This window comes from Nelusetta ayraudi, unplaced genomic scaffold (assembly GCF_046127955.1).
Source record: "Nelusetta ayraudi isolate G7.1 ecotype Tasmania unplaced genomic scaffold, CSIRO-AGI_Nayr_v1 ptg000094l, whole genome shotgun sequence".
NCBI classification, from domain to species: domain Eukaryota; kingdom Metazoa; phylum Chordata; class Actinopteri; order Tetraodontiformes; family Monacanthidae; genus Nelusetta; species Nelusetta ayraudi.
In genome coordinates, this window is record NW_027466144.1 from 3420830 (window position 1) to 3439331 (window position 18502).

At 50.8% G+C, this 18502-nt stretch overlaps 1 protein-coding gene across 2 annotated transcripts in view; it reads right to left on the bottom strand.

Annotated features, from left to right (window-relative positions):
• Positions 1–768: 768 nt before the first annotated feature.
• plod2 (procollagen-lysine, 2-oxoglutarate 5-dioxygenase 2) overlaps positions 769–18502 on the bottom strand; it is a 28144-nt gene continuing 10410 nt past the window's right edge. Inside the window, exons 3-21 of one of the 2 annotated variants that reach the window (XM_076047554.1) lie at positions 16630–16721; positions 15716–15852; positions 14461–14624; positions 11925–12037; positions 11772–11835; positions 11043–11140; positions 10388–10489; positions 9346–9471; positions 9140–9261; positions 7963–8067; positions 6955–7080; positions 6607–6748; positions 5843–5905; positions 4021–4134; positions 3196–3261; positions 2957–3061; positions 1567–1713; positions 1144–1269; positions 769–1047 (exon numbers count right to left, since the gene is read on the bottom strand). In XM_076047554.1, coding sequence (XP_075903669.1) covers positions 892–1047; positions 1144–1269; positions 1567–1713; positions 2957–3061; positions 3196–3261; positions 4021–4134; positions 5843–5905; positions 6607–6748; positions 6955–7080; positions 7963–8067; positions 9140–9261; positions 9346–9471; positions 10388–10489; positions 11043–11140; positions 11772–11835; positions 11925–12037; positions 14461–14624; positions 15716–15852; positions 16630–16721 — 2168 coding nt within the window. In that variant the 3' untranslated portion in view covers positions 769–891. The remainder of the gene's footprint in view (positions 1048–1143; positions 1270–1566; positions 1714–2956; positions 3062–3195; positions 3262–4020; positions 4135–5842; positions 5906–6606; positions 6749–6954; positions 7081–7962; positions 8068–9139; positions 9262–9345; positions 9472–10387; positions 10490–11042; positions 11141–11771; positions 11836–11924; positions 12038–14460; positions 14625–15715; positions 15853–16629; positions 16722–18502) is intronic. The other variant, XM_076047555.1, reaches the window with a different exon arrangement.

Genomic DNA, 18502 nt, shown 5'->3' on the forward strand with positions numbered 1-18502 from the left:
AGTCAGACCCTGCAGTTCAAGTTCAGTGCAGAAGCACCTTGACAGACTTGGGAAGGATTAAATATTTTAACGCAAGATAAATAGAATGATGACCTGCAGAAAGAAGCGTCTCAAGACAGGAGTTGTTTGTTTTTTTCAGATGACTTTTATTCTTTTTTTAAATAAATTAAACAGGTTGTCTTTTTTCCATACACACATCTTTAGAAAAGTCAATGAATTTAGCACATTTGAGAAAAAAAATGATTCATCTCTTTTTCAGCAGAATTCATTTTAAATTCCACTCGCTGGAGTGCAAAAATCCTCCTTCCAACCTCCCCCACCCCCCCAAGATTCCACTTAGAATCAGCAGACCCTCAGTTGATGACACATCGGCTTCGTGCAATGTGTCCGGCTTCAGAGTGAGTTTGCCGTTGTCATTTTAAAGTATGTATGAATTGTTTGCAGTAGATCTCTGGCAGGATCTGTTGAAAGGCACCTGGTATCAAAGTGTGAATGTGCTCAGTGATTTTTTTTCTTTTTTCTTTTTACAGCAGCAGCAGCTCTGCGCACGCTAGCCCTCTCACTAGCGGCGCCGCCAGTGCCAGTTTGACGACGACGACACAGAGGATCGTCACAAGCTACACAAACACAAGGTGGCCCGCGGCTGCAAGTTCTGAACTCAAAGTCTAAAGAGATGTGGATACACAGTCTCCACGCTTTCCTCTGTTTGACAGAGAACTATAACTGCATTTCTATTTTTCTTCTTTATTTCAGCAAATGCTGTGCATTAGCAAAACTTCTCAAGCATTGCACGAGGGCGAGAGTGTGGGAGACGCAGCTACGGACGAAACGAAAGGCCACAGAGAGAAAAACAGAGAAGACACAAAGTAATGGAGACCACGAGCGGAGCGTTCAAGGGTCGATGAAGGAGACTGCGATGTAGCGCGTGCCGTTGGTGGTGGGCAGGCCTTCGTGGAGGTGGGTGAGTCGCCCCGGGTGCATGAAGCTCCAGCCCTTCCTGGGCGACTCAATGGAGCAGTTGTAGCGGTGGAAGCGGCAGCCACCGCCCTGATGGGGGCGACAACAACAAGAAGGGGTTTTAGTCAGAGCGGCCAGCGGGGAGGGAGAGGGGGAGGAGGGAGGGAGAGAAGCTAAAGTCTCCACCTGGAAGTCTGTGTCTTTGTTATTGAGGGCGATGTTGATGGTGAAGGTGGAGGAGTCGTGATGGGGCCTCAGGTACGCCTGCCGCTCAGGTGTGTACTTGACCACGAAGTTCATGAGGGCGTAGCCCTGTCAGGGAGGAAGAAGCCAAGAGAAGAGGAAGAGGAGGGGAGGGGAATGTGGTGGAGAAGAAAAGAGAAGAGGATGAGAGGAAAGAAGGTGGAGGAAGAAGGGACCGAGGGGGAGGAGGAGGAGCAGGAGGAGGGGAGGCGCAGCGTTACGTCTTTATGAACTCGCAATGACATGGACAGGAAAAAAAAAACCTGTCAGAGCCTGTTGGAGCTACATGATGAAGCACGCTCCTCAGAGAGGAGCAGGAGGGGCCGAGTGCCACCTCTTCTCCTCCCCCTGCCAGCCGTCGCTCACCTTTGTGTAGTAGCCGGAGAAAACCTTGAGCGTGACGGGCGAGATGAACTCGCGGATGAAGTGCAGCCACTCGCGGTCGAAGCCGATCTGCTTCATGTGGATGTCGTCCGTCGGCACCGTCTCGTAGCCGCCGGAGATCCGCTTGTCCTGGGGGGCGGGGGGGGAGAGGAGGGCGGTGTCATGGTGATTAATGATGTGGAAGAAAAAAAAAAAAAAGAGGTTCCGACACTGTTCAACACATCAATTAATCTCAAACGACATAACAAAAAAGGTTAAGAGGCCGCAATGCATTGAGACGCAGTAAACGTGAGGCGGCGCAACGTCACAGCCGTTCACATCTGACGCTCCTCACAGGTTAGTGGACGTGGGGGGGGGAAAAAACCAGAAAGAAATTAAAATCAACGCGTGCCGTTTGCTTTACGTACACGCAGAGTTGCGTCTCGCCGGCTCACATCTGGCTCGCATCAGCCTGGCAGTAAAACAGCGCGAGTGGAGGATGTCGCAATTAAGGTAACAACCCGTCTGGTTTGGCTCTTAGAACACTGACTGCAGCTATTTTATGACTATTGTAATTTCTTCAATTTCAGCGGGCCGGATCAAAAAGCTTAACGGGCCACGTATGGGCCCCCGGGCCGTCGCTTGCCCACGCCGGACTCAACCCGACAGAAACAGAGCTAAGCTAAAATTGTCAACGGCGCTGCGCCGAGGAGCACAGGACACGATTTCCAAGTGGGAAACATCCCAGAATTCCACCTTCTGCCACTTCCAACTACCGATCTCTGAGCTGAATGAACGAGGGAGTGGGGGGGGGGGGGGGGATTCAGATGAACAAAACATGTGCAGCGGCTCTGGGCTCCAGCGCAGCCGTTACGTGTGTGTGTCTGGCTGGGAGATACGAAACTTCCTCCTGTCTGCGTCTGGACAGGAGCGCTCGCACGTGAGGGCGACTCCACCACGGTCGTCACCACTCTGGAAATTAAATCTGCTGGCTGGAAAATTCCAAACTTGGAGAAAGTGGCGGGGTCAACATGAAGACGCCCCCCCCCCGCCCCCCCAGATATAACAGTGACCCTGTGACAGGTTTGTCTTCCAACACTGAATACTGCAGATGTAAAATCGACAAACTGTAGCCTTCTGATTTAAATCCAAACATTACTCAGAGTCTGTTACAGTAAACAGTCTGCCAGAATACCAGCAGAGCATTGTGGGATTAGCGGTACATGTGCTGCATATTAGCAGCGGGCCAGAGTTTGACACCAACGGTGTAGAGCCTCCCCGTCCAAACAAAGTTCTCGCTCAATTGTGCAACTATTGTATGAGCACAAGTATTATTTTTTTTTGTTGTTGACAAAACAAACAAACCAAAACAGCAACTAGGATCGACTCTGACCTGATGTTTGCCTCCAGACCAGGAGCCGTAGTGCTCCATCTCCTCCACCAGCTCGTCACAGGCCTTCTCCGTCAGCACCGGGAACCAGAAGACATCTGGACACGGCTGCAACACACACACACAGAGAGGAGTTACACACATCCAGGTCCATTCCTGGGCGCTCCACTCAACAAGCCCATATGAGAAGAGCAGCTGTGGGGATTTGTGTGCGCTGAGAAGCGGAACCCAGACTGACGCACCTCCTCGGTGAAGTTCTCCGTGAAGATCTGGGTGTAGTTCCGGTGGATGTATTTCTCCTTCCAGTCCTGCACAGAGAAACTATTTCACACGAGCGTCCGTCTCTCGCAGCGGCCCTCCCCTCCCCTTGGGGTTCTTATCGCTGACCTGCATACCAGGCAAAGCTAATCCTCCCTCCACCAGCTGCAACCTTATCAGCCCAGAGTCCAATCAGTCCCGGGTCATTATTTCAAGAAAATTGTCTCACATCTGCAATCCCTCCATCATCATGGAGACACAGGCAGCAAGAACCCTGGTTGCCGAATTGTGATCCCCTCTGTGTTCCATCTTAGAAAGACTTTGCTGTTTGTGTCCAGATTTGGGTCTTACAGTGGGAAGGTTCCAATAACAGGCTTCATTTTCCCACAGTTAGTTTACACCAGGTTATTACACCATGAGTGCTGAATGCCCTGTATTTGGTTTATTCATTACAGTAGTTTTATTTGGCTGTGAGCGTACATGTATGTTAATTCCCACATTAGAACTTGCCCCCCTTTTTTGGGGGTCCTCTTATGGTTATATTTGTTGACTGATTTGACAATTTTGCAATAAAAAAAAAAAACGGTCCTGGAAAATCCTAAACTTTTAAAGACCTCTCAACTATGGCTAAAAGGTTCCGAGGCTCTCGTGAGGTGGTTTTCAGACGTAACGATATGTGGAAATTTTAGAAATTTTATATTGCAAAAAAACTATAATGAAAACGCAGCTAGTAATACTAATATCGATAAAAAAAAATTTCAATCCGTTTACACCAATTTCCGTGTGTTGCTCCGCGAGCAGGGACTCACCACAGGGTTCTCGAAGATCTGCCACAGGTCACTGTTGTAGTGGGAGGTGTTGTAGTTTGCCGCGGAGACCAGCCGGCCGAACTCGTGCAGGTTGCTCAGGTACATGAACATCCCCTGCGGTGGGTGGGGGAAAAAAGCTCAGTCAGTGTCTGGGGAAGGGATGGTGGTGGTGGTGGGGGGGGGGAGATGAAGACATCAGCAGTGTCTGTGCGACATCTCACACACACACACACACACACACACACACACACACACACACACACACACACACACACACACACACACACACACACACACACAATGCAGCTACGGAAGAGGATGAGGGCCACAAGAAGATGGATTTTTTCCTAATTCCTAGTTCCTAATTCGAGAATAAAGTTGACGTAAAAAAGAGGAAATTTCGTAGTTCGAAGTTTTACAATTAATGTAAATCTGAAGGAAGTCAAATTGTCTAGAAGTCTGGCGAGTGCCAGTTTCCTGAGTACTGAAGGTGAACCTGTTCTCCGCAGTTTACTTTTAACTGTGGGTAACTCGGTTAATCCACCGTCCATCCAGTCCATTTGCCAATTTCCACTTCATTTGCGTTGACTTTATACACAAAATTTCAATTTTATTAACAAAATTCGTATTTTTTAAGTTGACTTCATTCACGAAATTTGGTCCTTTTTTCATGAAATTTTGACTTTATTCCCAAAATTTCAACTTAAAACTGGAAATGGAAACTTAGACAAAAACCTCCTTGCAGTAATATGTTTTCCTCTTCTCGTGGCCCTCGCCCTCTTTCGCAGGTTTTTGAGACCCGTTCAGACGACTAATTGACACCAAAAAGTGAAGAGGCGAAATGCGATCTGGTGCGCCGGACTTGGATCCCCCCCCCGGTGGTCAGCGGAGATAAAGATAGAGAGACTGTATAAATAATCTGGGATTATTTATGGGCTGCAGGCTGCTGCAGGAGGAGGGGGGGGGGGTGAGGTGGAAGGAGTTGGAGAGGAGGGAGAGAGCAAATCCAGGAATGGTATTCCCTTTACAGTTAGGCAGGGTGGGGGGGGGCGGGGGGGGCTGAGTGTGTGTGTGCGTGGAGGGGTGAGGAGGAGCAGCGGGGTTGGACTCACTTTCAGACTAGGCTTTCTGGAGAACAAATGATGATGTACTGGGAGCCTCGGCTCATTTCTGATCCAATTTTTCATTTTTTTTTTTTTCCAAGCGTGTAATGTGTAATCTTTTGAAATCCATCTGTTTGGCGTTTAGCAATGGTGGTGGGGGAGGGGGACGGGGGACGACGAGGGGAGGAGAACTTTAGCAGGAGCCTAGTCTGAGATCAGTCGGCGTGTTTTCCAGTGGAGCAGCTGCTCGCATGAGGCTTTTCTTTTTTTTTTCTCTCTCTCTCTTCCTGGAAGGCTCGGCTGCTGGCGGCAAAGCATCAGGACGGGGGGTGGCGGGGGGGCTTGCTTGTCAAGCGACTCCTCCAACTCCCAAGTTCTCTCGCTACCCAATCTCCTCTTTTTTGGTTTTTAGACAGCATTTAAAAACAAGCTTTGTCAACGACTGTTTGAATTTTAGCTCAAAAGCGAAACTAAAATTAACATCTATTTCCAAAAGCTTCTTCCAGACGTCCCGGCCTCTTGTCCCGGGGGAACCAGAGGAATTCCAATCAGCAGCTGCACCGCGCTCATTTCTAAATGGAAGTGCCTCCTGGGCCAATCAGGGGCGAGCTGGATCATGCCTGCCTGGACTCTGACGGCTCCCTGGGAGCCGGCCAATTGGAAATGGATGTTGGACAAAAGGAAAAACAGAAGCAGAATAATTAAAAGCAAATGTGAACCTTCGGGGGCCTGAGCATATGGAATGATTCCGGAGAGGGGGAGTCTTTTTCTCTGTGACTGGTCTAAAATAGAGGAGAAGCATAATGACATCAGAGTTCAAGACACATGGCGACTGTAAAATCTTTTTCTTTTTTTTTGTCTTTTTTTAAAGTCACATAACATGGAAAACTGAGGAGGAGGAGATGTAAAAGTGCCTGCATGGGGAGCAAAGGAGCAAGGTTCCCTCTGAAGATGATGTTTTAATATGTTTGGGGGAGCAGTGCATGCTGGGAAGCGTGCCCGGCAATCCGACACATTCCAACCAAGCGACCGACCGACCGACGGGGATGCGGGCGTGACGCCGGCCGGGTGAGTGGAAGGAGGAGGAAGAGGAGGGAAGACAAACACAAACTGGATCAACTCGTGTCAGTCGGCTGGCGAGGCAACATTAGAAGAAGGAGGAGGAGGAGAAGAAGAAGAAGGGGGGGGGGGCCGGGGACGAGAGGGAGGTGAAGATGCCAGGAAGAGGAGGAAGAGAGACGACCCCACCAGCGCAGGAAGCTCATGCCTGGACAGAAAGACACGCGCTGATACTTGCCGGCTGCTGCTTCCACTGCGAGCTGTTGGCTAAGAGGTTTGCGGGTCATTGCATTCGTGAGCTCAGACAGACAGACGGACAGACACCGGTTCTGTTCTCCGAATTGAAGAGCTTTGATTTTTTTTTTTTTTTTTTTTTTTTTTAGCGTTTTAGCTCGGCTAGCAGACGCGGCGCGGCCGCTCTCACCATTTCCCGGGCGTTCCGGCAGAAGGCCATGTCGGGGTCCAGCTTCTCCAGCACAAAGTAGTTCCTCTCCTTCAGCTCCGCCCTCAGGGCGCTGCCCTTGATCAGGTAGACGTGCGCCATGTAAGGGATGTTCCACACGCCGCTGGGAGGAGGAGGAGGAGGAAGAGGAAGAAGAAATAAAAAAAAACAAAAAAAAACAGAAAATCAGGAAAACATCACTGAAGCCGAAGGAGAAGCTGCTGAAAAAGCAGCAAATGTTTCCCTGTCGTTTCTAAATCCTCTTGGTCTCAAACGTGCATCAAATCTCTCTCGTACAGAAGCAGCCGAGCCCCCAGTCTTTGGACTCACATGCGTTTCCTCTGCACAATGTCCACGTAGTCCTCCGAGCGGGCGTAGTAGCCGTCCAGGCTCAAGGCTCCCCAGAAGTTGGACCACAGCTTGCTGTGCCGCGTGACCAGCGGGCCGATTATTTTTCTGCAGGGGAGCAGAGAGAGAGAGAGAGAGATGAACAAAAACCCCATCAGAAGGACCGCCGCTGATGTGCAGGTTGGGTGATTAAAGCCATGAGTCGCCGCTGGGGGGGGGGGGGCGGAGCCAACCTTGCCGCAAGATGATACGATATCGCCGCAGAGGCAGCAACAAATTACAGAAGAGCTTTTTCAAACAGAACCGGAGCCATAAATCACCCGGGCCTGGAAGCAGCTAAGTGGAACATCTCCACGTGGCACTGTGTCATTTACAACCGTAAATCTGGTCACTTTCTTTAAATTGGGAAGGGGGGGGGGGTATGAGGGGGGAGATGAAAGGATTTTTCCACTGCCGCTCTTTTCCTCTTTCGAGCCGAAACCACAATGAGGGGGAATTTTTTTTTTTTTCCGAAGAAACAAAGTGGCTCGGCTGAAAAGTACATTTAATTCAGACATGAAAACTTTGTCTGGCTTGATTTGGCGGCACAGAGCGAGCCGTGTTTTTCTCCTCCGGTGAAGATCGCCTGAGCCTGCGAGCCCTCGGCACGGCACAGCACCAGGCAGGCTGGCAGGCTGGCAGGCTGGCACGCAGCTGCGGGAAGCTTTCTGCAAATAAACTGCAGCGCACGGCAGGAGGGAGGGGGGGAGGGAGGGGGAGGTGAGAGGAAAGGGGGCGTGAAAGTTTGTTTTCCCAATGATGCAAAGTGGCATTTTGGGGTCGAGGCGGGCGGCTCTTTTTTACGGTTTCCATGCGGCCGGACCCAAACAGGAAGCCAGGGTTCATTATTTTGAAACTTTGATGGTCTCGGATGTCCCGCTGGTGCCGACTGAGCAGCTCCAGTCCCCCCCCGACCCCCCCGGCTGGACTCCCGGCAGCTTCAGCACCGACCTGTTCTGCTCGACCAGGAGCTTCAGCGTCTCCTGGTTGGTGAGCATCACGTCCGAGTCCAGGCTGAAGTAGTAGTCGCACGCGGCGTCCTTGCGGCAGAGATCCCTGATGAGGACGACAGATTTGAAGCTGATCAGTGATTGAAAACAAAAGGAAAAAAAAAAAAAAAACATTTGTTAGTTTCTTCATTAGCAGGTCGTCCTGAGCAGTTTTCAGAGGCACGCGTTGCTCTTGAAGGCGCCCCGGTGTTTAGGGTCTCTATTTAATCATCGCCATGGCGACAGACTATTACCCAGCAATGTGGAATTAATGAGACGGCGAGGCGCAGACGAGGGATCGGAGAGATGAAACACACCTGCTGCACATCCGTGGGAATAAAAAAAAAATCACAACCCTGCAGGCTGCGATCGCACAGCAGGTGAACCAGCCAACCTGACCAGCGCGAATCAGAGCCGGGCTGTGTGGAACATATGTGGCCTTGATTTGGATTCATGTGTGATGCCTTATGTCCAGAGCATCTTCAGCTGTTCATGGCCACGTTGCCGGGGAAAAAGAGGAAACGGAGCGTGAGCATTCAGACCTGCAGTGTAAATGCGACTGACCGAGTCCCTGCTTCACACGTCACAGTCTTAAGTCACATGTCAGCATCTTAAGTCACACGTCACAGTCTTAAGTCACATGTCACAGTCTTAAGTCACACGTCACAGTCTTAAGTCACACGTCACAGTCTTAAGTCACATGTCACAGTCTTAGTTTCTGATGAACTGAAGTTTTATTCTGACCCGCAGATGCAACTTCACCGTGATGCCGTGTTTCAATGTTGTTTTTTTCATCGACTGAGAAGCTGAACTTAACTGCGTCTGGTCTGAAAATCAGCCGCTGTGTATTTTGTCCAAGTGGTGGCAGCCAGACTTGTCTCGACTTTCTCTGCCACATGCACTCCAAAACAAAAAAAAAAAAACAAAAAAAAAAAAAAAAGGCCAATGACAGTCATAAAGGGGACCGCATGACGTCAAGTCTGCAGAGGTCGCTACTTATCTCTCAGCGTATCTGCAAGATGGATGGAGGGTGAGGAAAATCAGGGGTGAGGAAATGAGACGGTGGACGGAGAGAAGCCGTCATCCAGCTCCCGCTAACCACAGAGCTGCGTGTGTGTGTGTTGGGTCTTCACGCGTACATTCCCATGTTCCTGGCGTCGCCTTGGCTCAGGTTCTCCTCTGGTCCCACCACCTTGAAGCTGCTGTAGGCGCCTCTGTTCTCCTGCCAGAACTTCTGGATGTGCTTCTCGTGGTAAACAACCTGCAGGGGCGAAGAGGGCAAGACACCGTCAGGCATGGAGCCAGCGACAAGTGTGTGTGTGTGTGCGTGTGCGCGTGCACTCACATTGTTGTGGACGAAGAGTTTGATCCTGTCCTTGGGGTAGTCCAGGTCCCAGAGGCGCTGGAAGAACTCGGGCAGGAAGGGGGAGGGCTGCTCGATGAAGACGCCCACCTGCACGCTGGGAAACTCCTGTTTACACCAGATGGGGGGAGGGGGGGCGGGGAGGTCAGCGGCTTTCAAACAAACGCCTGCGCGATACCGGCTTGTTTAACATTAATCACCCCGGGAGGTAAACACCGGCGCCGCGCCGAGAACGAACTCCATCTTTGCAGAAGGAAACCAAAAAATGATGAGACCAAAAGACTGCCACGTTGAACCCGTTTCTCAGTCCAGCGCAACGCCAGTGTAAAATTAAAAGAAACGACCCAGTTGAAGCGGAAAAGAAACTGAATTCATACGAGGACGATTTTGCCGTGACAACGCGGCTTCCAAAACCGCGCAGCGTCTGGCTTCCTGCTCGTCGTTCCGGGCCCTGGCCGGCGCTCAGAGGGAGAACCGTCTCATTTCTGAGTCTCCCGCAATGACCGAGTCGGAAAACGTTTTGTTTTTTTTTTGATCGACCCTTAAATGGACAAGTGGAGCTGCAGGGAGGAGCAGCGGCGGCCGAGGCTCCCGGTGACCTCGCTGGATGGAAACACGTCAGTCGTGCGATTCACAATCAGAGCGGCGTCGCGCCGTGGCTCTTAGTTCAAAGCCGTTCTCATCTCCAATCAGGCCCAGAGCTTTTCCCGTCGCCGCCACCCTGAGCATTCCCAGCCTCGGCTGAACTGGAAGAAATGAGAGATTCCTGCATATGTACCATAACTTCCTCTGTGGCGAGGAAAAGGAAAAAAAAAGAAGCGATCTCCACTGGAGAGGGCGAACCCGTCGACAGGCCTCTAAGTACGACCTTGTGGAAACCCCGGAAGCCAAATCCTGCACCACAGTCTCGCAGCACCCCCCCCCCCCCCAACCCCCCTGTTCCTCATGCATGTGAAGCACACGCGCAACCGCCTGCTGCTCACCCATGGAAACGGTCACACGGCGACGATACGGCGGCACTCACTTTCAACTGGGACGAGTCGAGAACGTCGTCGTGACAGTGGCCGCAGCCGTGCTCGTAGTTCCAAGCGTTGGGGACGTAGTTGCCCAAGTAGTTCAAGTACATCTGGAGGGAAACAAAAAAAAAGAATAAAGGTCTAGAAGGGAGAAGGGACGAGGCTTTAAATTGCAGCCGTGAAGATAAACGGACGTGTCGCTGTCGGTGTTTTATCTTTTTGCAGCCGCCCTCTGCAACACAGCGGCAGTCAAATGAACGTCAGCTCTCATCCAGCAGCAGACCAGTGACTAATTGCACGGGACGCACAGACACATCTGGGCTCGGTGCCTCCAGCTGATCCCGGGCCCCCCGGGGCAGATGAGTCACGGGTCGGAGGCGGTTCGGCTTCACCGCCGACAAACCTCATCGGCGTGAAATCGCGCGCAATTACCGCCAGCAAAAGTGGGAGACGTCGGGGCCCAAAGTGGATACAAACTACTGGCAAATCACATCTCCTCAGCCCCCCTCAATATGGCGGGGATTAAAAAGTCTGTGACTGCACCACTAACGGCAGCGAGATAAACGAGCAGACGGCCTGATGGCCAAGTGAGACAGCGCGAGAGAAGAAAAGTCGCTCCACTTCTCCTCTCCACCCCCCCAGCAGGCACGACTCCAGACTCACTTTGGTGTTTCCGTTGCCATGGACGACCACTGGCAGGGAGTCATAAAGCGTGTTCCTGACTCTGACGCGGTCTGTTCCAAACTTGAGAAGCACGTCGTCTGCCAAGAAAGAGAGGGAGAGAGAGAGAAAAAAAGGAGGGGGGGGCGGGGGGCGAGGAGCGAAACAGGGGGACGAGAGGAATCCAAGGCAGCGTTAGAAAAATCGACTTACCGCCTGGACGAGAGCTGTAAAGGTTTAAAGGCGGCTTGTGAGGTATGAACTTCTGGTACCGTCTTACAAAGTCCAGCATGAGAACCCACATTTGAAACATGGCTGTTTAAAACACTCTTACATACACCACCAGTCAAAAGTATGGACACACCTTCTCATGCATTCATTATTTTATCTTTAGTACTTTCTACACTGCAGATACTGAAGACATCAAACACATGAGTAAGATAGATGCAACTATGCAGCAAAGAAAAACATTCAATAACTCTTAAATATGCTTTTAATGAAAGGTGGCTATTTTGAAGAATTTCAAAATAAAATGTTTGAGTTATTTTACCCAGTCATTATTATCTATATAATTCCATGTGTGTTCATACGTAGTTTTGATGCCTTGAGTGAGAGACTGCAATGTCGACAGTCATGAGAATGAAAGAAAAGACATTAAATTCACAGGGTGTTTGACTGGTAGTGTATAAAAAAAATAAACAAAAAAACATAACAAAAAAAAACATTTCTTACCAACAGCTGCATTCAGGTTCTGGAATATTTGGCACTTGTGATCTAAGGTCATGTTGAGAGTTTCCTGAAAGAACATTTTCACAAAAGAACAAAACTCAGAGCCGGCCCATTTAATAGACGCCACCAAGAGATGCAGCTCATCCCGCTACGCACTCGCTGCAGAGGGTCCAGGTAGATCTTGGTGTAGAACAGCTGGTCGTCGTCGTTGTCGTGGAGATCCCACTGCGACACCAGCCTCTTCAGGTAGGGGGCGTAGCCAATTATCCCTGCCGGACAAACCACAACGCCAAGCCGGAGAGTGAGGACACGCCGGAGAGCCGGGTCGGGATTCTGCTGCGTTCCCCTGCAGTGTAAACACCTTGTGGAATTCCATCTGGACCGTCGGCCGCCCCCGACCCGCTCGGCCGGCCGTTTAACGAGTTGAGACAAAGGTTTCATTCTGGGGCGCTCCAATTTTGGACAAAACGTGTGATTTTTGGCCGCGATCCCAAACACACACGCACACACACACACACACACGCACAGTCAGCAGCAGGGTTCTTAGTTGTCTCTCCTCTGTCTAGAATGTGGTGGGCAGAGGGCCATGAAACAACTCATTTGCTCTTGACGTCACATCCTGGTGTGACAGGGCTGAGTGTGTGTGTGTGTGTGTGTGTGTGTGTGTGTGTGTGTGTGTGTACCCAGGAAATGGGGAGAGGGCAATGACGCAGGTTCAGATATGCAACTCGCCATGGGTGGATTTGTTTCCGTAACAAAAGACAAACCGTTTGTCCAACAGACATAATTGAATGTAAACACACAAATGACGCAACATGACAACATTCGGATGACTTGTGATTTTGACCCAATTGGTTGGTTCCAGTTTGTGCCTCTGTGGCTGCACATCAGCAGCCCCCGAGGACTCCACTGAGCTGCTGAAGGCCGCAATGGCTGCGCTTCCATGACAGTTTTTCACAAAATAAAAGCGATATTTGTAAAGTTTCCACAAAGGACGATTGCGATTTGCAGGCGTTTCCACTGAAGGGTGCGAAGCGCACGAGCCGCAACTCTCCTCACTTTGAGAAGGATAAATCTGCATTTCAATGTTTGCTGTCAAGAACGGCCGTTATATTTTCCTCGTCCAAACGTAACGCAGCGTTTTCACTTGAAGTGAACTGCTCCATGACACTTTTGCTACATACCTCCGTATGGATACATCTGGAAAAACCCCCTCACGAGAGCATCAAAACCTCCCAGCCATATTTGAGAGGTTGCGTTTCCATGACCACTTTTTTTTATTGCAATATTTAGGTTTTGCGCAATTCTAGGGGCACTCGCTATATTTGCCTCTCTAAATAGCACCTTAGCTAGCGCAGCATGCACTTTCCTCTATCACATTAGGCTCTCCGCCAGTGCCAGAGTCCAACACGTGCACAATCCTGTCAGGCTTCCTCTTTTCATCCCCTCACCGCAGGTTTTGGAGCACGCTTCCAAATAGCTGCATCCTGCCATTTGGAAAATAACGCGGTGAAGAGTCGCGACGGATGGCGAGGCATCGCCGGGGGAAAAGCGCTTCCAGGTGGTCAGGTGGCTAAACGCACGTCGGTGACAGCATACACGGCTGGAAATGCGCTCGGTCCGCCGAACGCTGACCTCACCTGCACATTACACCTCACCGGGGGCAAAAAGCCACGAGTGCATGTCATTAGCGATGACCGCCGAGCCAAAATAGAAAGAGGCTCTAATCAGCGGAGGGCAGAATGGCAGGGCCTGACACACTGAGGGCCGCAGTGGAAGCAGTAATTCAGCGTCCTGACCGAGCAGGCGCTGCTCATTTCCCTCCCGCACACCGAGCAACTGTCACTTTCTCAAAGACTCGCCGCTCGACTGCTGCACAGTGCACACCACTCCATCCTGCACAGTGCACACCACTCCACCCTGCACACCACTCCACCCTGCACACCACTCCACCCTGCACGGCCACGTCTGACACTGCAAACACCAGGCGAGCGACTCTTTGTTGACGCCAGAGTCAAAGCAACTGCTTGATTCTTTTTTTGTTTTTTTATGTTATTATGTACGTTCTTTTAATTGTAAGATTGTCACATTTTGTTGTATTGTGAATGTTATTTTAAACTGGGATTGCCTGGAGTTTCCTGTCTGCACATCAAACTTACTGGCAGACATTTTGTCTTCATTGCAAAAGAAAACAACGGGAATAAATTTACCCTCAAGTACAAATAAAGGAGCCTTGAACCTTGTTTTCCAAAAGTGCAATCTTGGCCACTTCTTGGTTGCTTCTTAGGTGCCTTTTGGGGCCCAAACGCCTGCTGTACGAGTACTGTACTCGACAAACGGAGGGAACAATGAGCCGTTTCCTTCTTGAAGAAGTTTGTTTCTCTTTGTCAGGAGCTTTTTCTTGGCCGGCGATTCCTGGATTCCAGCAGCGTCTGCTAATCCTCCCAGGCTGACAGCTGCTGGCGGCGGCGCTAACCGGCGAGCAGGCGGTCAAGTTTGGACTTTGCAGTGAAAGTAAACCAAACGCGCAAGCTCGACTCCTTGACTCACCCACACAAGGGAGGAGAGAGACATGTACGTCAGACTGGAAGAGTAGAAACATTTCGCAAGTGAACCCAGGACTGCGCAGACGGCAACAGAACGCATCATGTGACCGTTTGTTTTCTTATCCACGCCAACGCCAGGAGCTCACCTCCAGAGTTGAGGTAGCGCTTGCCGCTGCGGACCGACGGGTACTTGTCGGCGAGCCTCTTGTCGGGCCACACCAGGCCCTCGGCCGCGAACACCACTTTGTGATTGGCCTGCTGGAACTTCCTGAGAAGCTCCTCCGGCCCGCCGGCAAAGATGAGGTCGTAGCTGCAGGAAAGAGCGACAGGGAGGAATAAAGAACACGCAGGCGGTTATTATCCCCGCTCTTTGTTTTGTTTGGTTTTCCAATCTCCTTTCGCTGGTTTTAGTCAAAGTGTTTATCTTGCATCTGCCGAGGGACAGGCAGAAATCTAAATGGCGCCGCGCTGCTTGTGCTGGAGCTGCCGCAGCCTGGATTAACGCACCGACACAAGCAGCCCGAGGAGGTGGGGTGGGGGGGGGGTGCAGAATCACTAAAACAGGCCGGCGGTGTTAGTCACAGCACAGACAGTCTGAGGAGGTGGAACTGTTTCATCATGCTAGGAGCCACTTTGTTTATTTTTGGTCTCTTTTTTTTGTTGTTTTTTTTGGTCACAGACATCCGTCGACGTGAGCCTGCAGGATTCGCACATTTTAGAAGATGAAGAGTTTTTTTTTTCCCCTTAACCGTCATTATTTTCATAAATGTTTTAAGTAGCTGTTTTTCGAGGGCGGGACGTTCATGCGTCGGAGCGCAGAAAGAGATTATCCTTCAGAAAGGAGGTGGGGGGGGGTGTCATTACTCCAAACCGCTCGCATTATCCCGGGAGAACTTTTTCCATCGGTGTTTTTAAAAATAAAAGCCTTCTAATTCAGCCGTCTGCAGGTGTAAATCACTCCGCTGGCGCTATATGATCAGCGGCTGTAGCGCCGCAGAAACGCGCTGTGCAGGCGCAATTTTCAGAGTAATTACCAGCCGCATCTGATTGCATTCATTAGACCTACACAGCAATTAGATGTGGGTTTCTTTTTCTCCTTCAAGCCGAACAAACAGGCCACTTTTCAGCAGCGTGAGCTCGACGGTATGGCTTGGCAAGGGCAGGTTGAGCTGCTCCAGAGGTCGAGGGTTGTGACGAGATGAAATTTATTGCTTTAAATAAATGTACAAAATAATAAAAAAAAATCATGTTGAAAACCAAACCTCTTGCTGCTCCTTTACATAGTAGCAGATAAGCTATGTATTAATTCTGTTGTCCACTTTCAGGAAATAAACAAACTAATTTACTAACCAACAACCAACTAACAATAGAAATCAAATTAATACGCGCAGGAAATCGTACCTGTCCACAGAGAGGACGACCAGATCCTCCTGGACCTCCAGCGCGTCCATGGCCTCCTTCAGTAGCCTGACCTTTTGACCTCCACCGATGGAGCGGCCCACGTCGCCGCCCTTCCACGCCTCTCCCATCCCCAAAACCTGAGCACACGGGTGACAATTTTTCATTTTTATTTTTTTCCCAGAAAGCTTGACAACGCAAACGCAGTCGGCAGACGGGAAGCGTCAAATCCAGACGGATGTGCCGAAGACGCGAGCTCGACTAAAGGAAGGATGACAAAAGCTGACAAGACAGCGACGGATCACGGATTTCTTTTCCCTTTTGGAACAGAGAATTGTCAACCGCCGACGTTGAGGAGACGGAGCCGCAGAGCAAACATCAGGGTTTTTTTCCCCGCAGGAAAAAAATAAAGAAAACCAGCTCGGAGCCTAGCGGGTCCGTCAGCGCTGCTTTGTTCTTTGTTTACCAGCGTGATCTCACTCTGCTGTCACTGCCGGGAACGGGAACAAGGCGGCGAAGCCACGGCGGCGTTGCCGGCTAATTAAGCAGGAACCCGCAGCAGCAGCAGCAGCAGGATGAGGGGAAAGTCAAGAGACAGGAAGGCTTGGCAGAGGAGGCAGAGGGAAAGCTGGCGCGGCGGTCAGACGAAAAGGCCCAACACTCGCACCAACCCCAGAGTTCCAGTCTAAACAAAACAAAAGAAGAAGAAGAGGAGGAGGAGGAGAAGGAGGCGCAGCAGCGGTGGCGGCGCTCTGGGACAGATGTTCCTGCAGCCTCTTGGCCTTGGCCGTCCTGCTTTCACAGGCCGGGTTAATCACTTGTCCACACCCTGTGACTCGTGTGGGCTGTCGTTGTCCTTCTGTCTGTGTGTGTGTGTGAGTGTGGCATCGTCAGGTACACGTTGCAAGCGGACTGACCTTCACAGTGTAGTTGAAGTAGCTGGCAGACTGCATGAAGCGGCGGAAGCCGTCCGTCTCTTCCGTGGCCACGGTCACCACCAGCAGTTTCTCTGCACGGCGGACAGACAGACAGACAGACAGACAGACAGACAGAGAGAGAAAGAGAGAAAGAAAACATCTTTATATGAAAACGACTCGGCTATAAAACTCCAGGCATGTGTGGGAACGTCGTACAGCGATGCAGGACAGTAATTTTGAAAACACAATAATGTATATCCACAGAGCTTTCTATGAAACGCATCTATGCAATCTGTAATTTGATGCCTATTTATAAGAGCTGGGATTATTTTTTCTTTTTTTTTTTTTCTCGTCCATTTGGTCAACTCGACCCGACTGGCCAGCGTCCACAGCGCTGGGAGGGGACCTGGAGGGCAAACAAAAGGATATTCTGAGACGCGGCTTCTTTCGGGGAACTGGCATCCGCGGGGGCTCGGCGCTCGCCAGGACTCAAACCCCAGACACGAATCAGTGCAGCAACCTCGCGTGAAGCTGCGGCGCTACGGAGCTGTCGCTCACAAAGGCAAAAGAACAGCGCAAACCCCTCCAATTGCGCAAAACCAACGTTTTAATTTGATTAAATTTTAGAACTATGGCTTATATAGCGCTTACATTGCATATTTTGTAAAAAAAAAATAAAAAAAAATAAAAACTGTCAGGGAAACGCAGCTAGCGTGCGTCTTCATTATGAAGGCTGCAGCCTGCCACTGAGAGAAAAGGGGGCGGAGCTTCACCGACCTCCCAAAAGTGCGTCACGGCACGGAAGTGGGAGCGCTCGTTCGTATTCTCACGCACCAACTTGGAAGTCGGGGCAGCGTGTTTGCATGGAAGCGGTGGCCAGCAGTTGCACACCATTCTCTGTTCTGTACTCAAAAGGAATTAAGAGTTTAAGACTCTGGCCGACATCCAGAGGCCCTTAAAGTCTGGAGTGGAGACCAGCCCCGGTCAAATTGCACGTTGCAGCCGATTAATACGCACCGCTTTAACCGAGTGCGAGGCCGAGTCTATTTTCTCTGCTGCAGCGCTGGACTTTCCCTCTATAACCCACCACGCTCCCGCTCGCCAGCTTCATTTTAAGCCTGGTTGCCAGTTGTGTTTACAGCACTTAGCCCCCGGCCAACAAACCGCAATTGAAAAAAAATAAAAAAATAAAATGAAACAAAACCTGAACCCAGTGCCAGGACCCCCCCCGACGCTCATCCCGCTTCACGTGTTTTCAGTCAGACTTCATTTCACGGACGGCGCGCTACAGTAAACACTAATAAATGATCCGCTGGGCCAGAGCAGAGGCTTGAGAGGGAACATGTGAGGGGCAGAGCACTGCAGCACCGAGCCAGCAGACCCTCAAATTCATCCCTCTCTGGGCCCATCGCTCTCGCATCGCCCGTAATCAAAAGTATATGAGTGGCACATTAAAACAAAAAGGAAAGGAGGCAAACCTCCCAGAATGCTTGTTTGTTTTCCCCTAATGACAAAGCTAACAGGGCAAAGGAAGTCGTCACAACTTGCCTGGTAGCACTGCCAAACACACAACTCCCCCGCCCGCCCGTCGCGATAAACATCAGGGAGCAAGACAAAACAACGGGACTGAAAGTGTGTTAGCGTAGCGAGCAGGTGCTTCATCTTGGTGTTGGGAAGGGTGCTGGGGGGGGGGGGGTTCTCTGGGCGCCTGGCTGTAATTACCAGCCCGCTGCGTGGAGGGCAGGAGGCACCGGGAGGATCCAGGAAGACGAGGAGGAGCGAGGGAGTCAGCGGTGAGAGCCTGTGCAGTTTCCATGGCAGCCAGAGTTTCGACAGCGGCGGAAAGTTCGCCTTGGAGCCACGAGAGCCGACG